Source organism: Zalophus californianus, chromosome 17, assembly GCF_009762305.2.
Source record: "Zalophus californianus isolate mZalCal1 chromosome 17, mZalCal1.pri.v2, whole genome shotgun sequence".
In the NCBI taxonomy this organism is placed as follows: Eukaryota; Metazoa; Chordata; class Mammalia; order Carnivora; family Otariidae; genus Zalophus; species Zalophus californianus.
The window spans coordinates 54,713,968-54,737,500 of record NC_045611.1 but is presented as its reverse complement, the minus strand read 5'-3'; the positions used below and the strand labels follow the sequence as shown (position 1 = coordinate 54,737,500).

Below are 23,533 nucleotides of genomic sequence, written 5' to 3'. Positions count from 1 at the left end.
GTATTAACCAATGATAATCCCTTTAGAAATGAATAGGAATGTTCTATTTCAGGGGTCACTGTCATTCAAGGATGTGGCTGTGGTTTTCACATGGGAGGAGTGGCAGCTACTGGACCCCATTCAGAAGAACCTGTATCAAGATGTGATGTTGGAAAATTATAGCAACCTAGTATCACTGGGTAAGCAGAGCTTTCTCAGGGTAATGTAGGCAATCAATTTCCTTTCCTTTCTCAGTGATGAAATGTGTGGAGCCTTAAAAGCACCTTACCTTTTTGAACTTGAGTTTCATATATCATTGATTTTAGTACCTTCTGGCCTCTAACAGAGTGCTTTTCTTTCAATCCCAAAGTAAAAGGCCTTTATTTGGCTAAGATCCAAAGTTGTTCAGGCCTTTCAATATAACCTTCCCCACTTTTCAGAGGCCTTTTAGCCCAAGTATTTGTGTCCATGGATCCGCTATAATTTTCCTTGAGTAGGGTATCAAATTACCAAAGCAGATGCTTTCTACCAGTTGGAACATGGAACACCATGGATAACAGAGGAAGAAATCCAGAGTCAGATTTATCCAGGTGAGTGAAAAACCAACCCTGTGGCATAAATGGAAGTAAATTCCTATTTGGTCAGAAACAGGGAGGCACCTATTATTTGGAGAAATCTTGAAGTTTTTAAGCTCTGAATGTGACAGCACGGGGGACATAAGTTCCCACATACATCAATACTGACTCCACTTTTTTTTTTTTTTTTTAAGTAGGTTCCATGCCCAGGGTGGAACCCAACACAGGGCTTGAATTCACGACCTTGAGATCAAGACCTGAGGTGAGATCAAGAGTCAGACTGTTAACCGACTGAGCCACCAAGGTGCCCCTTGACTCCACTTTTTAATCTCTCCATATTAGGATTCTTTTGCTTGGTTTTTAAAAGAATACATTTCTGGGGGTGCCTGGCTGGCTCATTTGGTAGAATGTGTTCAGGGTTGTGAGTTCAAGCACCATGTTGAGCGTGGAGCCTACTTAAAAAAAAAAAGTTTTCAAAAAAATAAAAATAAAAGAATACATTTCTTCTCATGTATTTGGATCAGATCCCACTCTAGTTCATCTTGGAACTTGTTCTCCTAATCTTTCTCCCTGGCATCCTCAGTTTGCCTGCCTTCTCATCTCCATCCCCTTAATGCATGGTTATAGCCTTCTTTTCTAATATACTCAGCATTCATAAATTGTCTCTTGTCTCCACATTCTGTAGTTTATTCCATTTTCCCCCCTCCTTCCACTTAGAAATGTCTCAGACTTTCACTGTATACCCAGTCTCATTTCTTCTCCTCTGCTTGGCCTTTGCTATGGAATTCCATTCCTTCTATTTCATGGTCATTGAGGCTCATTGGTCTCCTTTCTAGAAGACACCTGGCAAGTTGATTGTCATACAAACGAGCACCAAGACAATCAAGGCAACCTTGAAACTATGGAGAGTCACCACAAAAATAATGCATTTAGAAAAATACTGTGTCTAAGCCTAAACTTTGATGTCCCTTTAGCACAAAGATCCCATACATTTGACATACTTGGGAAACATTTGAAACCTAACGTAGAGTACATTATTCAGAATAAAAGCTATGCAAGAAACAAAGTTGAATTTAATGGATATGACAAATTATTTCTTTATACTAAACATGAGGAAATTCATACTGGAGAAGAATACAATGAATATAATGAACATTTCAAGGCTTCCAGCCATAAGTCACAGCTTATAGAACATTGGAAAACGCAAACAGGAGAGAAACAGTATAACTGCAGTGACTGTGGGAGAGCCTTTTCCCAGAAGTCAGACCTCAGTAAGCATCAGCAAACACACATCGGAGAGAAACCCTATGGTTGCAGTAGGTGTGAGAAAGCCTTCAGCCAGAAATCCCATCTCATTTTACACCAGAGAACCCATACAGGAGTAAAACCTTATGGATGCAATAAATGTGGGAAAGCTTTTACTGATAAGTCATGCCTTAATAAACATCAGAGAACTCACACAGGAGAGAAACGGTTTGAATGTCACATATGTCAGAAAAGCTTCAGCGATAAGTCACAACTCACTTCACATCAAAGAACTCATACAGGAGAGAAGCCCTACAGATGTGGTGAGTGTGAGAAAAGCTTCAGCAACAAGTCACAGCTCATTATTCATCGGAGATCTCACACGGGAGAGAAACCCTATGGCTGCGATAAATGTGGGAAAACATTCCCCCTTAAGTTTAGCCTCATTTTACATCAAAAAACTCATACAGGGGAAAAACCTTATGGATGCAGTGAATGTGGAAAAGCCTTCATTCAGAGATCTGAGCTTATTAGACATCAGAGAACGCACACAGGAGAGAAACCCTATCATTGCAGTGAATGTGGAAAAGGCTTTAGTGTAAAGTCACTCCTCAATACTCACTGGAGAACTCATACAGGAGAGAAACCCTATGGGTGCAATGAATGTGGAAAAACCTTCTCCATCAAGTTTAGTCTCATCCTTCACCAAAGAACACATACGGGTGAGAAACCTTATGAATGCAATCAGTGTCAGAAAGCTTTCACCCAAAAGTCACACCTCACTATTCATCAGAGGTCTCACACTGGAGAGAAACCTTATGAATGCAGTGAATGTCACAAAGCCTTCAGCCGGAAGTCCTATCTCCTTATTCATCAGAGAATTCACTCGGGAGAGAAACCTTATGAATGCCTCCAGTGTGGGAAAACTTTCTCTCACAAGTTTAGCCTTATTATTCATCAGAGAATCCATACAGGAGAGAAACCCTATGGATGCAGTGAATGTGGGAAAACTTTTCCTATCAAGTTCAGCCTCGTTTTGCATCAGAAGACACATACAGGAGAGAAACCCCATGAATGCAGTGAATGTCAGAAATCTTTCGTCCAGAAGTCACATCTTATTATACATCAAAGAACTCACACAGGAGAGAAACCTTATGGATGCAGTGAGTGTTGGAAAACTTTCTCTCACAAATTCAGCCTCATTTTACATCAGAAAACTCATAGAGGAGAGAAATCATGAATGAAGTAAATATTCAGAAGTTGTCATTGAAAGTGAATAGCGGATGACACCAGAGTTTACATAGGAGTGAAACCTTAAGACTACAGATGTGGACACATTTTTTTCCCCCCGACTCACACCTCATTGCTTATAAGAGAATGGTACTGGGTAGAATGCCAGACAGGAGGAAATACCTTCCTCCATACATGTCAATTGAATGTAGCCCAAGGGAACGAGTAGGAGGGAACATCTGTGTGTGTCTGTATTGATTGTGAGGATATTGTTGGCACGAAATCCAGCTACACTGGTATCAGAGAATTGACACTGATGAAAAAATTATATACTTGAATGAATCTGAGGTATCATCTTTTATGGGTATCATTTTATGAGGGATGTCATTTCCTGTAATTGTGACATAATAAGCAGCATTATGGAACATTTTAAATATGTAAATAAATACACTTGGCAGAAAACAGCAAATATTATATCAGAACTATGTGAGAATATGTGTTTTACATCTATTTTTATTATTAAAATAATTGTTCATAATTGGGAATTGCATGTGTTAGCATAGCAATTGTGACTCCCTAGTACACGTACTTCAATGTACACAAAACTTGCCAATAGAATAATCTGCATTGAGGGGCACCTGGGTGGCTCAGTCATTAAGCGTCTGCCTTTGGCTCGGGTCATGATCCCAGGGTCCTGGGATCAAGCCCCTGATCGGGTTCCCTGCTCAGAGGGAAGCCTGCTTCTCCCTCTCCCACTCCGCCTGCTTTTGTTCCTTCTCTTGCTGTCTCTGTCAAATAAATAAATAAATAAATAAATAAATAAATAAAATCTTTTTAAAAAAAGGATAATCTGCATTGAATCTTTATATCATTACAGTGCTACATAAGTTGTAATTGAACTACGTGGTTCATTATTTTAGTAAGAAATCTTAATAAAATACTGAATATCTCCTCCCCTGCCATCCATTTCCTGGTATTCGTAAATGGGCCTGGAAGATTTTGAACATTCCTTGAGTAAAATGTTTTTTCATCGACTCCATGGTAAAATTTTTCCCCCCACATAATTAACAATGAAATTAGAATGCAGCACACAGTTGATGACTTGACAGATTTAAATGGAGAACTTAGTACATAAAATAATGGTGCGTCACACAAAGGTATCTTGGGTTGGAGGAAATGCAGTAGAAGTATCTGTAATAAAGAATTTTATTTCTTCTAAACCGATCAGATAGTTAAGGTTTGAAGATAATGAGTTTTAGGGCGCCTGGGTGGCTCAGTTGGTTAAGCGACTGCCTTCGGCTCAGGTCATGATCCTGGAGTCCCAGGATCGAGTCCCGCATCAGGTTCCCTGCTTGGCAGGGAGTCTGCTTCTCCCTCTGACCCTCCCCTCTCTCATGTGCTCTCTCTCTCTCAAATAAATAAATAAATCTTAAAAAAAAAAAGATAATGAGTTTTATACCCTTTTGAGTTCTAAACAGTTTGAGAGATCATCCTTGATATCAGAAGACAGAAATTAAATACTAGCTTTGGTCCTGGCACTCCTTGATTGGACAATGTAACTTGTTCCTATAGTCAAATAAAGTAGGCTTCTATTTCCCCTATACTGTACAAGGTATTGGCTGGTCTGAAGGTAGTGAGTTATCTCAATTGATTGTTCACAGTTACTGTACAAGGTATGCTTCCCTTTCAAAGAGCATAAATGAAACTTTAGAGGTGTTTTTATGAATCCCTCTCTAGAATGTAGCTGGAAAGTCTCATAAATTATTTTTCTTAAGTGGGGATTAAACTCTAAGATACCATGAGCTTGGTTTTTATTTTACAAAAGCAAGTTTCCTTTTCAAGCACATTGATTTACATTAAAATGGGGAAATTGCAACTATAGCAGGTACCCAGTTTAAGGTGGTTGAATGTACTCAACACGACTCCATGACTTATACTAACATGAGACTCCAATAAAGACAAAAGCTACAAGGTGTTCTGCAACATGCAGGTACAGATTCCAGGGACCTTTTTCAGTCACAGAACACCATTTGTCTCCAAATCACAAGCCACCAACATATATGTGAAGTATCTCAGTTTCACGGAAATCAAGGCCCAAGATTACTCACGGGTCTTTTATACTCACTAGTCACATAGCCAAAACCAGCCTTTGAAAGAGGGGTAAATCATCCATCTCCATGTTTTCAATAAGCAATGTGGATTAGCTGGTATACCCCCACATTCAGCAGTACAACATAGCATGAGAGGGAAAACAAAAACAAAAACAAGAAGGGCTAAAATTAATCCCAGGGACATTGACAGACTTTCTATCCCAAACCCAGGAACCAAGAGTCTTACACATGGGAGTTTTGCAAGTCTTGGGGGTGTGAGGGATGATAATGAAATGTCACCTACAATATGATGTAATGGTTAGCAAAATAAATACTACTGTTTTACTGTCTGCATTTCCAAAGGATTCATTCAAGAATGACTGGAAACTCTCCATTGTCCTGAATGTAAAGCCTGGGAAGTTGATGAGAGCACTGCTCTTTTGAAGCCATTCTTACCTATGAGCAGCAAAAGCATTTTAGTGAATCAGGAGTTTTCACACACCTTGTCCCTCACGAACTCCCACCGCAAACCACTTTCCAACAAGAAAGTCACTGTACCTATAGGGGTTAAGTACTTCCCACCTTTCCCTTGCCATGTTCAAAAGAGTAAAAGGGATCTCCGTGGGGCACCTGACTGGCTCAGTCAGTGGAGCAAGCAACTCAATCTTGGGGTTATAAGTTCAAGCCCCATGTTGGGTGTGGCGATTACTTAAAAATACAATCTTTAAAAAAAATAAAAGACATCTCCATAGAGGAAGAACCTCCCCACTACAAAGGTGGGAAATATGTGACTCATCTTTCCTCATCCTTGCCCATCATCAGCCAAACCCTATTTGCAGGGAAGTAACTGCTTCCTGCAAGGTTAGTAAAGCCTACTCTCTCCAGGTTAAATTTTAATTCTAAACCTAAACTTTCATTAATATATTTAAAGTATCTACATGATTTTGTGAAATTGAAGGTTACATAAACTACCTCTTACTGACAAACCACTGGTAATCTGTTATTTGTGACTCAATTCTATTTCACTATGATGTGAGACTGATAGCTAGTGATCATATTCCTGACCCCATCACTTCCCTCCTTACGAGCCATGGCTTGCCTGGGGTGCAAGGAAAGTATAACAGTGAGAAAAGACTACTTTGGTTATGGAATCTATCTCTTTTCACCTTGTGCTATCAGCATTATGGAGCTGGTGGAAAAACATGTCAAGACCACGTTAAAAAGAATTAAGTTTTTCATGATTTCTTCTCACTACATGGTATAGGCCCCTCCAAGTTCACTTCCCCATCCTATCATAACAGGTAACAACCCTAAAATTCACAGTGGGCTTTCAGGAGATCTGGCATGTTGAAGAAATATGTGTAGAGGGCTTATCTGTTGATAGCCTTGTGGACCCTTGTTATTGAGTGGATTCAGGTGCTCTTGGTATTTTGACATCAAGACTTGTCATATCATAATGAGCATCAGATTATATAAGCCCAAGGATCACTGGTTTACTTCATAATCCCTCAATCACAAAAATAACTTGATGAGCAGAAAGCATGTAGTGATGCTGGATAGTAGGTACACAGGTATTAAGAATTTTGTTTTTTTATAAGATTCAAGTATTTTTTTAAAGATTTATTTATTCATTTTAGAGAGGAGGGAGGGGAAGAGGGAGAGAATCTTCAAGTAGACTCCCCACAGAGCTTGGAGCCCAGTGCGGGCTTGATCTCAACGCACAAAATAATGACCTGAGCTGAAACCAAGAGCTGGTCGTTCAACTGAACACCCAGATGCCCCAAGACTCAAGTTCTTTAATGAAAAATGAAAGCAAGGAACACATGGTCCCAGAGAGATATAAAAACTGCCATAAAACAGAAGGCAAAGGTATACATTTGATATTACTGACTAACCTTCTATCCCTTAAGCTGAAAATCCAGGTTGACTCACCTGTGTGAGACTTACCCCAATGTACATGGGTTGGCTTACCTGTGTGAGTCTACCCCAATGTACATGGGTTTAGAAGATGTTGCAAAATACTGCCCAAATCACTGACTTGTTCTGTAATCCAGCAATTTAGTCATGAGTTCCCTGGTTTTGTCAGTGTAACTACACATTTCCAGTATCTATCAGACCTTCTGATTTAAATGCTACAAAGTTTCTATGACCTGCAGTCATATGCACAATTGTATCTCCATTCTTTTTTTTAAGATTTATTTATTTTTTGAGAGAGAGCGAAGGAGCAGGGGGAGGGACAGAAGGAGAAGCAGACTCCCCTCTGAGCAGGGAGCCCAACGTGAGCTCGATTCCAGGACTCTGGGATCATGGCCTCAGCCTAAGGCGATGCCCAACCGACTAAGCCACCCAGGCGCCCCTGTATCTCCATTCTTGCTGTCATTTTCATTTTTCATACTCCCATTAGTTCAGTCCTTGTAAAGGGCTATGATAGTCATTAACATTGGATGTTCATGGATCTTTCTCCTTTGGGATACATGGAAGAACTGTATTTCTCCATGTTTTTTGAAGTTACATATCACCATATGATCTGCTTTGGTTGATGAAGTGAAAGGGGAAGTGATTGTCACTTATCAGTAGAAGCCTTAGGAGCCAGTGTATACTCTTCTATGTTCTGGTTCCTTCTCTCCTTATAACCAGTAATATTCCAGGTAGGAGTCATATTCCTGGGTTGTGAGTAATGACATCGATGATGTGGAGCACAAGTCCTAGGCGACCCACACATGGAATATGAATGAGAAGTATGTCTTTGTTGTTTTAAGCCACAGATATTTTAGGGTTTGTTTTATTATAACATAACCTAATGTAACAGATATTTACTCAGTCTGGAAATCCTGTTAATAAATTCATTTGTAACTCTCTGGCCTTAAAAAAAAAGTCCAATCTTCTTAATATGATATGCAAGGACCTTAAGTATTATTATCTATTGTGTAACTGAAAAGCATCTCAACAGGGTTTCTATAATCCTGACAAGCCAGTCCTAAAATTCTCATAGGAGACAAATTGCCAAAAATATTTCAAGCAATTCTAACAAAGAAATATGATGGGGGTTTTGCTCTATTTGATAACAAAGATTTACTATAAATCAATAGTAATTAATATATTGCAGTATCAAGTACAGGGATAGAGACATATTACAAATTGTAAAAGTGAGCTCAGAAATTGATCTATACATATGGATATTGGATATGGATATCTAACTGAGATGACATTACAAGTCAGTGCAAAAAGAGGTATTATTCAGAGTTAGCCAAAATCAAGGTTAAGGGTACTGTCCTCAATTCAGCCATCAGTTACAAGTTCAGAGGTTGCCAGGGCCACTGACTTTTGACCAATTGGCTACAAATTTAGGAGTTCCTATATCCACCCTCAGATAAGACTCACAGAACTCACCAGAAGTTCCCAGGAGCTGGGCGTGCGGAGGGGAACTGAGGAGTTCGCAGGGGTGAGGTGTGATAGCTGGAGATCGCAGTGGGGGGGGGGGCGGAATCGAAGAGGTTAAGGAGGGGAGAGGCTCTGTGGGCATCCAGGGCTCTGAGGCTGGGATGCCTTTGCTGCCAGGGTGCGGGGCTGTGGTGATCAGGCATTCCAGCTGTGTGGAGATCAAGGACTGACACTCGTGAGGTCAGAGTTTGAGGTCCGTGCGGGTCACCGTGCCTGGGGCGCTCAGTGATTGAGAACTGGAGGGAAGTGGGTATTTGTCGGTGAAAGCGTTGTCTGCACTGAACGCGGGGCGCAGTGATGGAGGAGCCGGCAGTGAGACACCTGATGACCGTTACCTTACCCCCCGCCTTCAGTTCCTCTCCAAGGACTAGTTTGCAAGTCTCCTTAGGCCCTCACATCACCTTCTCCTTTCATCTCCACAGATAAGAGTTTTAGGGAGATAAAGGATTAAGCAAATCTAAACTGCTAAGTTTTCTGACTTTCGTTCTCACTGCAAGTTTACTTGGGTATTTGCGTTCAGATTCTGACACCAGTAAAACATTTCTAGCTCCCTCATTCTATTTCCCAAAGATAATTCTTATTCAAATGTTAGTATACTATTTCAGTTTTTGTCTTTTATTTTCTCTGCTTAATTTTCATAATTCAGATAAACTCTGGAAACATTGGGATAATTTGTTTTAAATTAATTTCATATTCTAAATATTTCCATAAAACAGATTCTCTTAAGAATTTTTCTAATGGCTACACTAGAACACAAACAGGTAAGAGAAGGAGTGACATTGTGACTAGAATCTGATTAAGTACTTGCATCTATTTGGATGGCTTTGGAATATTTGAAATGTTTAGTTATTATTTTTAGGATTTGGCATTTACCCAGTGGTGTATTTCCCTGACTCATCTCCTTCCTGGGTTTTTTTTTTTTTTTTTTTTTGCCTTTGTTGCAAATGTAAATAGTGTCTTTTTTCCTAACCTTTCATCTCTAATTTTTCTTTTCTCCTAATTTTTTCTTTTCTTTTCCCAGTGTCCTGGGATTGAGCCCTGCATCCGGCTCCCTGCTCAGCGGGGAGCCTGCTTCTCCCTCTCTCACCTCCCTGCCTGTGCTCTCTCTCTGTCAAATAAATAAATAAAATCTTAAAAAAAAAAAAACAATATGGTTTACTCCAAACATCTGGTCTCCTCTAGGATTCTGGGATTTTGGTATGTGCTAGGCAGTGGGTGCCTACATGAACCCCCAGTAAAAAGCCATGGGCACTTTTCTCTGATAAGCTAAAACATTTCACTTGTGTTATCACAACCCTTGCTAGGGGAAGTAAGTGTATCCTGTGTGACTTCATGGAAACAGGATTCTGGGAGCTGGCACCTAATTTCCTCCAGCTTTTGCCATATGGACGTTTTTCTCTTTGCTGATTTTGCTTTGTATGTTTTTGTGGTTATAAATTATATGCTGAGGCCTGTGAGTCCTACTTAATCACTGAACCTGGGGGTGGTCTTGGGTTTTCCCAACACATCTGCCCAACATCCATTTATTTCCTTCTCCTTTTCTAACAGATTCTCCAGGTGTTCCTTGGCTTGTGGCAACACATCTCTACTCTCTGCCTCTGTCTTTAGATGGTCGCATCTTCCCTGTGTGTCTGGTACAAGGGGACTTGGATTTAGGGCCCATCTGGATACTCCTCGACTTTCTTATCTCAGGATCCTTAATTATAGCTGCAAAGACCCTTTTTCCATATGAAGTCACATTCACAGGTTCATATCTTTTGGGGGGGACACCATTCAACCCAGTACAAATGGGTGTGGATTTAAGGGAAAATATGTCCAGAAACTAACCTTTCTTTCCCACCTTCCCCTTATCATTCATGCTACTTCTACTTCACAGAAGAAAGGCATACCTCCCCCACATTCAGATTGTTATGTTTTATTTCCACGGGTTATATAGCCTTTGGGGGCACCAAGTAAAGAGACAGTTACAAATAATGGCTTTGACTTAAGGTGGATGCACAGCCACAGTGTCAGCATCTGGGCCCAGAGCAAATGTGTCATCTGAAATGAACTTGCTCTTCATCCTCAGGTCCTGGATTCCCAGGAGTAAGAGAGATCCAGTAAAGGATGAGCGGGAGGCTCCTGGAGTTGCATTTGGCCATTCGTGGAACATCCCTGTCCTAAGATTGAGATTTCTGAACAGAAAATTAGCGCAGATCCAGAAGAGACTAACATCCTTTTTACTTGGCATTTCTTACAGAAGAAAGTGATGAAAGCCCAGGTGACTTTTGGTTTGTCTTACTGATAATTTTGAGTCCTTCGTGGATTTGTGGAGGCCTGAAAAAAATCAGTTCAACTAAATAAAAAACATAAATTGGAGAAAATGGGCTCTGGGAAGAAATAGACTATACCTTCAAAATCAGGACAGAGTGGGATCAGGAACACGTTGTTTCTAGAGTTCGTACATGACCAGTGCTAGAATATAGTGTATGGCTCTGCAGGATCCTGCTGGTGATGTAAACCGTCAATGTGCCTCTCCTACCTCTGACAGCCACTGCAACCAGAAAACCACGATAAGTTACATCATAGGCAGTGACTCAGGACAAAGCAGATCAGCTCCTCAGAAGAGGTCACCATTTCATGGCACTTAAGTCTTAGGAACGATTTCTGATGGTTTCTTTCCAGAGGTGATAGGGTGGGCTCTGTGTTCTCAGCAGCCTTCTCCTAATCGATGTACTGGCATGGCTGTTGCTCACATGATTATTCTGAGTCCCCTGTGGGATCCGATCAAGTAGAATTCAGTAGACAGGTTTTGAGGAGACCACAGCCTAGTGACTTGCATACCCAGCCTTGCTGCCATCTGGATTTATCCTTGAGTAGAACCTAAGGTGCCAGTAAAATGGAAGGTTTGCAGAGCTTTCAGAGGTCCTCTGTGAACAGGTGGTTGAATACAGATTTGGCCATGAAGAGTTACAAGTTCTGTGGTATGGTAATGGCTTGGGTTGTTGAGATCCACAAAGGTTACTTTTGAACTTCAGCTTATCTCAAAAAATATAGAGCCTTTACTTCTGTGTTCAAAATCTAGTTGTTACTTCCCAACTTTTTATTGGCTTTAGTTACACAAATGACTCATTGTGGCATAATAAAAAATATATATGTATTATATATTTGGTCTTTGTCTCCAGTTCCTGGCCAGAGCTCCTAAATCCCTGTTATTTCCTGAGTGGTAGGAGTGTCTTTTGTTTTCATAACAAGCCTCTTTGAACATATCTGAATTTATGCTAATGAAGTGACTTCTGGTAAACCCCTAAGACAGCTTCAGCATGGGGGCTAGTCCCCAAAAAGACCAAGCCTTGACTTAGAGGGCTGGAAATTTCACCACCACCTGGGACCTCTGGGGATGGGAGAGGAGTGGATATTGAGTTCTGTCACCAGGAACCAGTGATTTAGTCAATCATGCCCATGTAATGGAACCTCCAGAGGAACCCTATGGGGGGGCACCTGGGTGCCTCAGTCGGTTGGGGGTCTGCCTTCAGCTCAGGTCATGATCTCTCAGGGTCCTGGGATTGAGCCCCACGTCAGGCTCTCTGCTCGGTGGGGAGTCTGCTTCTCCCTCTCACTCTCCCTCTATGCTCGCTCTCTCTCAAATAAATAAAATCTTAAAAAAAAAACAAACCCTACAGGGTTCAGAGAGCTTTCAAGTGGGCCAATATATCTACCTGATAGAAGGGTGGTATACCCCAACTACACAGGGAAAGAGGCTCCTACACTCAGGGCCTTTTTGGACCTCACCTGTGTACCTCTTGATTTGGCAGTCTATTTTTATGATTTACAATAAACTGTAATTTTAAGTACAACATTTCCTGAATGTTCTTGGTTGTTCTAGCAAATTATCAAACCTGAGAGGGGGAGGTTGTGGGAACCCCTAAATTTATAGCCACATTGGATAGAAGTAACCTGGGGACCTGGTACTTGTGACTGGTGTCTGAAGTGAAGGCAGTCTTGTGGAACTGAGCCCTTAAGCCTGTAAAGTCTGATGCTAACTCTGAGTAGTTAAGTGTCAGATAGGATTGAATTATAGGACACCCAGTGTTGGAGAATGAGAGACTTGGAAAATTGGTATTGGAAAAGACACCACGTATTTGGTGTCGGAAAGAACCATACTTTACAGACTTTCAATGTAAAAGAGTCATTATCTAGTACACATAGTGATAAAGTTCCCCTCCATATGTTTTATTTCCCCCCTTAATTCTCTGACACATCATTAACAAATGCTTGGTAGTGTGTTCCTGTGTTCTGGGCATTTACCTGTGTGGACATCTGTATCTATGGGTGGGTTTAAATGTGCATGCATGTGTGTGCATAAATATACAAGAATCTATGTAGGTAAATACATCTATTAAGACATTTTCACATGAGTGAAATTATACTATGTCATTCTGATGTCACTAGCATTTAATACAGTGATTGACAAAAAGGTGCTGAAACACATATAATGCAAATGATCTCAGGTTAGCAAGAGGATTTGATGGCTGCATATCACAGAAATCTGTGAGTTGTTGAATGAAAGGATGACAGAATATTTTAATGACTTTCCTTCCTTTGCGATTAATTGAAATAAAATAAGAATAGAGATGTAGCCTACAAGGTGAAAATGAGCAGAACAACTTCCTTCACATTCCTCGAGTTGGGAAAACCTCACCCTTCCTCCTTTGTGTCCCCTTTACTCTCACATCATTACCACACTTACATAATTTCTGATGCCAGATGTGTGGGGATTTCCACTCCCCACCCCCCAGCCCCAAGCAATTCTCCAACACCAGCAGGGTGGTCTACAATTCAAATCAATTCTGACACTATCTACCTGGAATTAGCGTGTCAGACCCCAGGTTAAGGGCTCACTCCCATAAGACTGTCCCCCATTCAGATGTGAACTGAAAATAGTACATCCCCAGGTTCCTCACAACTTCTGTCTGACTTGACTACAAATTGGAAGTTATTCACAACCCTTCAAATTCAGGTTCAATTAGTTTGCTAGAATGGCTCACTGAACTTGGGAAACACATTTACCAGTTTATTATAAAAGGATATGATAAAAGATACAGATGAACAGTCAGGTGGAAGAGATGTGTAGGGTGAGGTATGTGGGAAGGGGCACAGAGCTTCCATGCCCTCTCCAGGCAGCACTCTCCCAGCACCTCCACATGTTCAGCAACCCAGAAGCTTTCCAAACCCTATACTTTTGCTATTTTATGGAGGCTTCATCACATAGGCATGACTGATCATTAAATCTATTTCCGGCCCCTCTCCCTTCTCAAGAGAATGAGAGGGGCAGATCTGAAAGGTCCAAGGTTTTTTTTTTTTTAATTTGTTTTTTATTTTAGAGAGCGAGCACGAGCAGAGGGAGAAGCAGAGGGGGAGGGAGGAAGCATTTGAAGCAGACTGCGGAGCCCAATATGCTGGGTTTGATCCCATGACCATGAGATCATGACCTGAGCCAAAACCAGGAGTCGGACGCTAAACCAACTGAGATACCCAGGTGCCCCTGAAAGTTCCAAGCTTCTAATCATGGCTTGTTCTTTCTGATGACCAGCACTATCCAGGAGCCCAACTAGTTGCCCCATTAGAACAAAGACACTCATATTGTTCTTAACACTTAAGAATTTATAAGGGTTTCAGGAGCCCTGTGTGAGAAACTGGGGTTAAATACCAAATATAGAACAGAAGATGATCCTAGAGCCCTTATCACCTAGGAAATTACAGTTTTAGGAGCTCTGCCAGGAACCAGGGGCAGAGGCCAATATATTTTATCTCACACCTTCCATTTCAATAAAAGGGAAATACTCATATTAACAGGATCTGTTGTTACAGGAATCACTGACACACTGGAGGATGTGGCCGTGGACTTTACCTGGGAGGAATGGCAGCTCCTGGCCCTCGCCCAGGAGGAGCTATACTGGGATGTGATGTTGGAGAACTATAGGAGCCTGGTGTCAGTGGGTGAGGACAGCTCCCCTGTCACTCAGAGGATGCCCAGTCAGTGGCCTTTCCTCTCTCAGCTTCTGAGCTGTGGCCTATCTGTGCTGCTCTGAAGTGTGGATTCTCTGTTCCCTCCCTGGCCCCAGATGAGAAGGTATAATCTCTCCTTGTCTTAGAGAAAAGCTCTGATTTGTGAACATGCAAATTGTGCAGTCCCTTACATGTACTATTCTCGTATCATTGCAGAGCCCAGTGCAATCTGATGAGCCTGAGTCTTCTGTCATTTCCCATAAACAGGGTATCAAGCGAGCCAACCAGATGCACTCTCTGAACTGGAACAAGGAGAACCACCCTGGATTTTAGAAGATGAAGTCCAAAGTCAAACCCATCCACGTGAGAGAAAACCAGCAGAAGGTGGTGGTGGTGGGGAGGCTGTGGAAGTCACTTTCTTGTCATTTAGAGAAGGCATCATAGTGGTGAGGGTGTCTGAGGATATAGAAACTGAACTATATATCCCTCTCCCCATATGAGAGCTTTTTCTTTGTGGGAATTTAGAGGAAAATATACTCTTTTGTCTCTTTTTGGAACTAATTCCTCTTTATTTCTTCTTAAATGTCAACATTTTTTACCCTAGGATTATTCTTGCTTAGATTTCCACATCTTCCCATTCTTCATCACTTGTCAGAGTTCCTTTCACCTCTCTTGCTATGAAATTCCTCCTTTCATGTCTCTCTGCTAAGAGAAAACTTTGAATTCATTGTTGTCTTCTAATACACCTTCCTGCCCTATTGGAAAATATTTATTTCCCTTTAAACATCCAACCCTACCTAGGATGCCTTGCCTCCATGGTAACCTGGTTTGTTAATATACATTTATCTGCTTTTTCTCTTTCCCCACTCGCAGCTTCTTTAAAGGTTCTCTTTTTATTTTCTGCCCTATCTCAAAGGCCTTAAAGTCTTAACTTTATTCAAAAGTGTTAAGTTCTTGTTCTCTGTGGAGATTCCCAAGTTATCTCCTTTAACACTGTATAATCTATATACAGTTGACCCTCGAACAACATGAGTTTGAACTGCATGGATTTTTTTTCATACAGTACTATAAATATATTGTCTCTTTATGATTTTTTAAATATAATTTTTAAGATTTTATTTATTTCAGAGAGAGCACAAGCATGAGCAGGGGGTGGGGGCAGAGGGAGAAGCAGACTCCCTGCTGAGCAGAGAGCCTGATTCAGGGCTCAATCCCAGGACCCTAGGATCATGACCTGAGAAGGCAGACGCTTAAGCTTAACCTACTGAGCCACCCAGGCGCCTCTCTTCTTTATGATTTTCTTAATAACATTTTGTTTCCTCTTATTGTAAAAATACAGTATATATTACATATAACATACAAAATATGTGCTAATTGACTGTTACTGGTAAGGCTTCTGGTCAATAGTAGGCTATTACTAGTTATGTTTTGGGGGAGTCAAAGTTACATTTTAGACTGCCCAGAGGGTTGACACCCAACCCGTGTTGTTCAATGGTCAACTGTACCTTACCTGTTTTCAAGGCAGCTCCCTCAGAGTTCACACTTAGAATGGAGAATGATCTTCCCTCTAAGAAAATCCCTTTCCATCATCTTTTTTATTTTTTTAAATATTTGTTGGGTTTTTGTTGAGGTATAATTGACATATTAGTTTCCAGCTTCATCATCTTTTTTTTTTTAAGATTTATTTATTCCAGAGAGAGTGACAGCACGAGTGAGCCAGGGGAGGAGCAGAGGGGAGAGAAACCCAAGCCAACTCAGCACTAAGCACAGAGCCCAACACAGGGCTTGATCTCACAACCCCAAGATCAGACCTGAGCTGAAGCCAACAGCTGGATGCCTAGGCAACTGCGCTACCCAGGTGCCCCATCATCTTTTTGAAAATTGAGATTCTCTTTTACTTTTATACATCTTAAATCCTGGCCATGCTGGGATTACCTTGAGGCTTCTCTACTCTCTGGGGTATTTAAGGTGTCTGCTATTCCTCTTCTTTAATTAGGAAAGACCTTTATATAATTTCTCATTCTCAGTTCCTAGCCTAAATCCTCATGTCTGCTTTACTGTAATTCCTTTGTATATATGTTAATTCTAATCTTTCTTAGTTCAAGTTAGATTTTGTTGATGGATTCTTGTTCCTAAAGCTTTCCTTTTTCTCCCCATAGATTGATAACATTAAGTCCCAGTTGACCATATTACCATCCATGACACAAATTTCACTTCTTTCGAAGACCTAAGTCTCTACTCTCAAAAAGGAGGAGGCATAAATATAACAAAAACAAATATGCAGAGTTTGAGTTTTATAAGATGAAAAGAGTTATGGAGATAGTGATGATGGTTGTGTAACATTATGAATATATTTAATACCATTGAACTGTAAACTCAGAGTGGTTAAGATGATAAATTTTATGTTATGTGTATTTTGTCACAATTTAAAATATGGCAAAAATACACAGAAACTGTGTCTAGTGGTGAAAAGGGCTCTGAACACCAATCCACTGGCATACTGGAACAGTGGGTGGGGTTGGGGCCTGCCCTTTTATGACTAGGGATCTGTATAATAGAAGATACCTATCAGCAGAGGATGAGTAACATGAATAGGTTTCCTGGATATAAAGTGAAGAGAATGGGAAGTGCAGAGCTAGAGGCAAGAATGTGTTTGAGGAACATCAAGGAAACCTGTGTGGATAGGGTAGGAGTAAACAAAAGGGACAATTACTGGAGATGAAGTCAATGGAGTAGTAGTGATAAGTTGGTTGGTCACGTAGGGCCTTATAGTCCATTTCAAGGACTTGATTTTACTCGTGGTGAGGTAAGGAAACATTAGGAAGTTTAAAGTTTTTTTTATTTTTATTTTTTAAAGATTTTATTTATTTATTTGACAGAGAGAGACAGCGAGAGAGGGAACACAAACAGGGGGAGTGGGAGAGGGAGAAGCAGGCTTCCTGTCGAGCAGGGAGCCCGATGCGGGGCTCGATCCCAGGACCCTGGGATCATGACCTGAGCCGAAGGCAGACGGTTGATGACTGAGCCACCCAGGTGCCCCAGAAGTTTATGAAGTTTAAAGCAGTGACAATATAACTTATATTTTAGAAGTGTCACTTTGACTATGGGTATAATCAAATCCTATCCTGGAATAGGGCTGGAGTTGAAGCAAAAAGCCAGATAGGAGACCTGGTCACTGGTGACATTAGGAAGTTTAAAGAAGTGACAATATAATTTATATTTTAGAAGTATCACTTTGACTATGGGTATAGTCAATCCTATCCTGGAATAGGGCAGGAGTTGAAGCAAAAAGCCGGATAGGAGACCTGGTCGTTGGTGACTTCACTAGGCTTAAGGGGTACTGGAAGACTCTGGCTATATAAAGTGGCTGATTGAATTTGCCATTGAAGTAGGTATCAGGTATGTTAGTTTCTTAGGGCTGCTTAACAAATATTACAAACCGGGTGGCTTAAAACAACAGGAATTTATTCTTTCATAGTTCTAGATGCCAAAAGTCATAAATCAAGGTCACATTTCCTCCAGAGATGAGACAGGAATCTTTTCTTGCCTCTTTCTAGTTTCTGGTGGCTGCTGGAAATTCTTGGCCTTCCTTGACTTGTAGAAACATCTTTCCAATCTTTGCATCTGTCATCATATGGTCATTTCTGTGCATATTTCTTTGTGTCCAAATCGCCCTTTCCTTATAAAGATACCAGTCATTGGCCCACCCTAACCCAGTATGACCTCATCTTAACTTGATTATATCTGCAGACTATTTCCAAAAAAGGTCACATTCACAGGTACCAGGGGGTTAGCAATTGACTATATCTCCTTGGGGAACAACATTCAGTCCATAACATGGAGTAAAAAAAGAAACAGATGAATGATGATGTTAAGAATTTTTGGCATGAGTGGAGTTGTCATTCACGTGACAGGGAAGATATGTGGAGGAGATTTGGACTGGGAAGTCAGGAGTTCTATAATGGAGATTCTAAGTTAGATGTGCTTGTTAGTGTCCAAGCAGAGCTCTCTGCTACAGTCTGATGTACCTGGAAAGTTCAGGGAGAGGTTAGGTGTGGAGATAGAAATCTGAACCAGATGAGATCTTCTGGGGAGTAGATCCAGATAAAGAAAACAAGAGCCTTGGACAATTAGGGATCAACAGATGAGTGTGTAACAAATGTGGTGAGAGAGCATGTGATGAGCAAGTGTTTCTTGAAAGACAAAGCCATAAACATTGTCTTGAGAGTTGCTGATTCATCAAGTAAGGTAAGAACTCAGGGATAAGTTCTTACCACTCAAACAGTAAGTATTCTTTCACCTTGAATTCTTTCCATGAGATGGTTTATGCTACACAAAATATATTATCTTCTCTGAATTCCTATTGTACTTTGTGCACCAGTCACACAAGCCACTCCTAAAGATACTGTAACTGTATGATGTGAAGATACCTGAGTCCCACTCTTGAGTCAAGGGCCTGTTTTTCATTCCTCCTTGTGCAAGAAGAAAATCCAGCTTGGTCTTCCATTTATTTCTTCATCAAACGACTGTATAGCTAGGTTGGGGAGAGACCATACTTTTCCATCTATCTGTCAAGCATTTCTTAAATGCGAGGTTTTCATTGAAGGGATTTTCAATATAATCTTACCAACGTTGCTTCCTCGGAAAGTCTGGTTTTATTAGAATTGGGTTGAGGGCCTGGGTATGTCTTTATGCAAAGTTCCCCAAGAGTGCTATTGTGACCCTAGCTGATGAACTGCAGTTCTAACACATAGTAAAAGAGATCGAAATTAGTGGGAAACACAGAAATGTTTTTCTACCGCCATCCTTCAAAACACATCCAGATTTCTTCGCATTTTCATTTCCTTTGCTTCCTCAAACCAGGGTTGCATTTGCAACTGCCTACTTTATTCTTTTTCGTGCATGTTTTTTCTGTTTCTCTTTCCACCCCTAGAATATGACTTCAGTGAAAATAAAAAGTATTTTTGTGTTTCTCTAACACTAGCACCATGCCTGGTATACGGTAGTAGCCACTTAAGAAGGATGTATTGAATGAGTGAATTGTGAGTGTCACCATTTTGAATCAGGTATCCCTCCAGCTTCTGTAATCTGATGCTGCTGGTGACTTCCTTGTATTTTACTGTCCCCAGGGTCCTACTTATAAAGCAAATCTTGATTCATTGTGAATTCACCCTGTTTTACACTGATAGCTGTCATCTTTTGATTTGTATTTTATATTATTGTGTTTTTAAACATTTCCAACAGATAAGGAGTTAGTGTTTAAAGAGTACCAATTTTTAAACGTTTCCAACAGATAAGAAGCTAGTGTTTAACAAGTACAGTGTTTTTCAGTTGGGGAAGATGAAAATGTTCTAGAGATGAATAGTGGTGATGGCTGCACCACAATGTGAATGTACTTAATGACACAGAACTGTACACTTAAAAATGGTTAAAATGGTAAATTTTATCTTATGTGTATTTAACTACAATTCTAAAAGTTTTTTTAAACTATTTTTATTTATTTATTTACTTATTTATTTAGGGAGGGAGAGAGAGGAGAGGGGGGTAGGGAGAGAGAGAATTTTAAGCAGGCTCCATGTTCAAAGCAGATCCAAATGTGGAGCTCAGTCTTACAACTCTGAGATCATGACCTGAGCCAAAATCAAGAGTTGGATGCTTAACCAACTAAGCCACCCAGGCACCCCTAAAAGTTTTTTTTTTTTTAAGAGATAAGGAATATATATAAGGATATACTTGGAAATTCTTTTAGGTTGATATCATGGGTTTTCCACTAAAGAGCCAGCCATCCCACAATATTTTTTTTTTAAGATTTATTTATTTTAGAGAGAGAGCGCACACAAGAGAGCAAGAGTGGGAGAGCGGGGCAGAAGGAGAGATAGTCTTTTTCTTTTTTTTAAAGATTTATTTATCTTAGAGAGACAGCATGCGTGCATGGTGGGGGGGGGGTCGGGGAGAGGGAGAGAGAAGCTGACTTCCCACTGAGCGCAGAGCCCAATGAGGGGCTTGATCTCATAACCCTGAGATCATGACCTGAGCCAAAATCAAGAGTTGGGCTCTTAACCAACTGAGCCACCCAGGCACCCTGGGGAGAGAGGGTCTTAAACAAACTCCACACTCAACGTGGAGCCCGACATAGGGCTCGAACTCACAGCCCTGAGATCACTACCTGAGCTGAAACCAAGAGTTGGATGCTCAACCAACTGTGCCACCCAAGCGCCCCCCTCCCAACGGTATTTTTGGAGCAGTTTTATTCTATATCATGGTCACAGGATTCACTGTTCTCTTTTTTCCTAGAAATTCAGAAAGTTGATTATCATCTGCCTCAGCACTTAGAAAACCCAAAAGTGCCAAAGAGGATAGAACAGTGTTATGAACTGAACATAATGTGGAAATATTGTTCATCAGAGCAAAAGTCATTTTCCTTTCAGGCCAAATCATGATAGGTTTAATTTACATGGAAAAACTTTGAAGCCACACTTAGATTCAATCAACCGAAGTAGAAGCTGTGACATAAAAGAGGCTGATGAGCAGAGTGGAGATGGGAGATCCTTTCTCTGTGCTAATCACAAGCAAACTCATACTGAAATTAAATTCCATGAAAGTAGAAGACCCATCAGCAATAAGTTACAATTCATTAAACATCATCAAACACACAAAACAGAGAAAGCCCACAAATGTACTGAATGTGGGAAAGCCTTCCTCAAGAAGTCTCAGCTCACCAAACATAAGAGAATTCATACAGGAAAGAAACCCCATGGATGTAGTGTATGTGGGAGAACCTTTTCCAAGGAATTTAAGCTCACTGAACATCAGCGAACTCACAAAGGAGAGAAACCCTACGAGTGCTGTGAGTGTGGGAAAACCTTCCTCAGGAAATTTCAGCTTACTGAACATCAGAAGACTCATACAGGAAATAAACCGCATGGATGCAGTGTATGTGGGAAGGCATTCTCCAGAAAGTTCAAGCTAACTGAACACCAGAGAACTCATACAGGAGAGAAACCTTATGAATGTACTGAATGTGGCAAAGCCTTCTGCAGGAAGGCAGAGCTCATTATACATCAGAGAATGAAAGAGGAGAAAGGCCCCATCAATGCAATGAATGTGGAAAAGGTTTCTCCAGAACATCACAACTCATTCTACATCAGAAAACCCATAGAGAAGAGAAATCTTATATATGCAGTGAATGTGGAAAAGGTTTCATTCAGAAGGGCAATCTCTTTATATATCAGCGAACACACACTGGAGAGAAACCCTATGGATGCACTGAATGTGGTAAGGCCTTCAGCCAGAAGGCGTGCCTCATAGCACATCAGCAATTTCATACAGGAAAGACTCCCTTTGTATGTACTGAATGTGGAAAAATCTTGTTCACAGAAATCAGGACTCATTAAACATCAGAGAATTCACACAGGAGAGAAACCCTATAAATGCAGTGACTGTGGGAAAGCCTTCACTACAAAGACAATGCTCACTGTCCATCAAAGAACTCATACAGGAGAGACCCTTTGCATGCACTGAGTGTAGGAAAGCTTTCTCCCACATGTCATGCCTTGTTAAACATAAGAGAATACACACAAGAGAGAAACATGTAAATTCAGTGAAGGTTGAATAGTCTTCCACAGAGGGTCACAGCTTATTAAATACTAGTGAATTCATGCAGGAGAAAAGCCCTGTTAATATGGTGACTGTGCAGCTGCCTTCTATGATCCCTCAGACCTCAACAAACATCAGTGTGCCCCTCACAGATAGGAACGCAGTCATAGTGGGACAACCAGTTGTCAGATGTGTACCCTCAGAAAATAACGGAGAGTATGTACAAGAAAGAAGCCTTATGAATGCAGTGAATGTGGTCGTGCCTTCAGTGGTCAATTACACCTTATTTTATGTCACAAAAAACACATAGGAAAAAACTGGTACATTCAATTTGAAAAAGCCTGAGTAATAATGTCTAGCTGATTATATGGTTATATATAAACAGAAAACCTGAGTGCAGAGGCTAGGAAAGCTGTTTTTTGGAAGACAGACCCTGTCGGTCATCAGTGATCCCCACAGATCATCAGTGAGCTTATAGTAAGTAGAAGTATGACAGTGGAAAAGTCCTTACCCTCAATATGTGTCAGTTCATACTGAGGAGAAACTGTTAGAAGGCAGTGAATGTGGCAGCGTTTTCACTGGTACATTCTGCCTCATCCATTAGCAGATGAAATCACAGAGAAAACGCTGTTAATCCGTTAATTGTGGAATACCTTTAACAAAATACTAAAGTTCTTGTGAAGCAAAGAAGGCTTGTGAAAAGGAGGAATGTTTGAGAGCTTTATGTACCTTTTCCAACATGACCTGTACATCACGTGATACACCTGATGGGCATTTTCGGACAGGATACCTCGAACCACATCCCCAGTTACCATGTTAATGATTCTATAATTTAGAGGAGACAGTCTCTGCCCTACATCACTGGTTAACATTACCACATTATATTCACTTTTCCCATTTGTGGATTCTTTTTCTAAAATTATATTCAGTTCCTACCCGATATCATATGATGGTTAGCTGTTGCATTTCTTTAGCTCTAGATTTAAGTATTACTTCAGGCAAGTCCTTCAAAAATGAAATGAATATATTAAACTCATGAATATATCAAAAATGCTAATGTCCTTGAGAGAATTGAAGTTGAATTTAAAAATAAGACCAAGCATTATACAATGTCTTCATAAAAGTGATTTTTTAAATTTTTTAGACTTGAAAAGGTAGAGAAACCACATTTGCAAAATGAACTAAACGCCCAAGGACAATTAGTAATTTAAACCTATACAATAAATAACAGAATATATTCCAACACAACTCTTGGTAATTTTTTTGAAAACATGAAAAAGTAAGATAGGCAATTTGAGTACAAATTAAGATGACGACTACATCCTAGTCCTCCTTCCTGGATCATTAAAATTATTATTCTCAGAATGCTGGGAATCTGAAGTTCTAAAC

General features: G+C 40.5%; 3 protein-coding genes across 4 annotated transcripts in view; 2 read left to right on the top strand and 1 right to left on the bottom strand.

Annotated features, from left to right (window-relative positions):
- Positions 1–10,873, top strand: part of LOC118356426 — a 23,733-nt gene extending 12,860 nt beyond the window's left edge. The window contains exon 5 of the mRNA XM_035724911.1: positions 10,629–10,873. The gene's annotated coding sequence lies outside the window, so the exon portion shown is untranslated. The remainder of the gene's footprint in view (positions 1–10,628) is intronic.
- Positions 1–23,533, bottom strand: part of ZNF613 (zinc finger protein 613) — a 71,316-nt gene that overhangs the window by 42,791 nt on the left and 4,992 nt on the right. The window lies entirely within an intron of this gene.
- LOC113935810 (zinc finger protein 84-like) lies at positions 29–23,533 on the top strand. Its single transcript, XM_027618328.2, is given in 9 exon segments — positions 29–179; positions 477–569; positions 1,391–3,032; positions 13,358–13,369; positions 18,027–18,041; positions 21,157–21,614; positions 21,617–21,909; positions 21,911–22,047; positions 22,049–23,533. Coding segments are annotated over 9 exon segments (3,207 nt in total). The 3' UTR covers positions 22,455–23,533.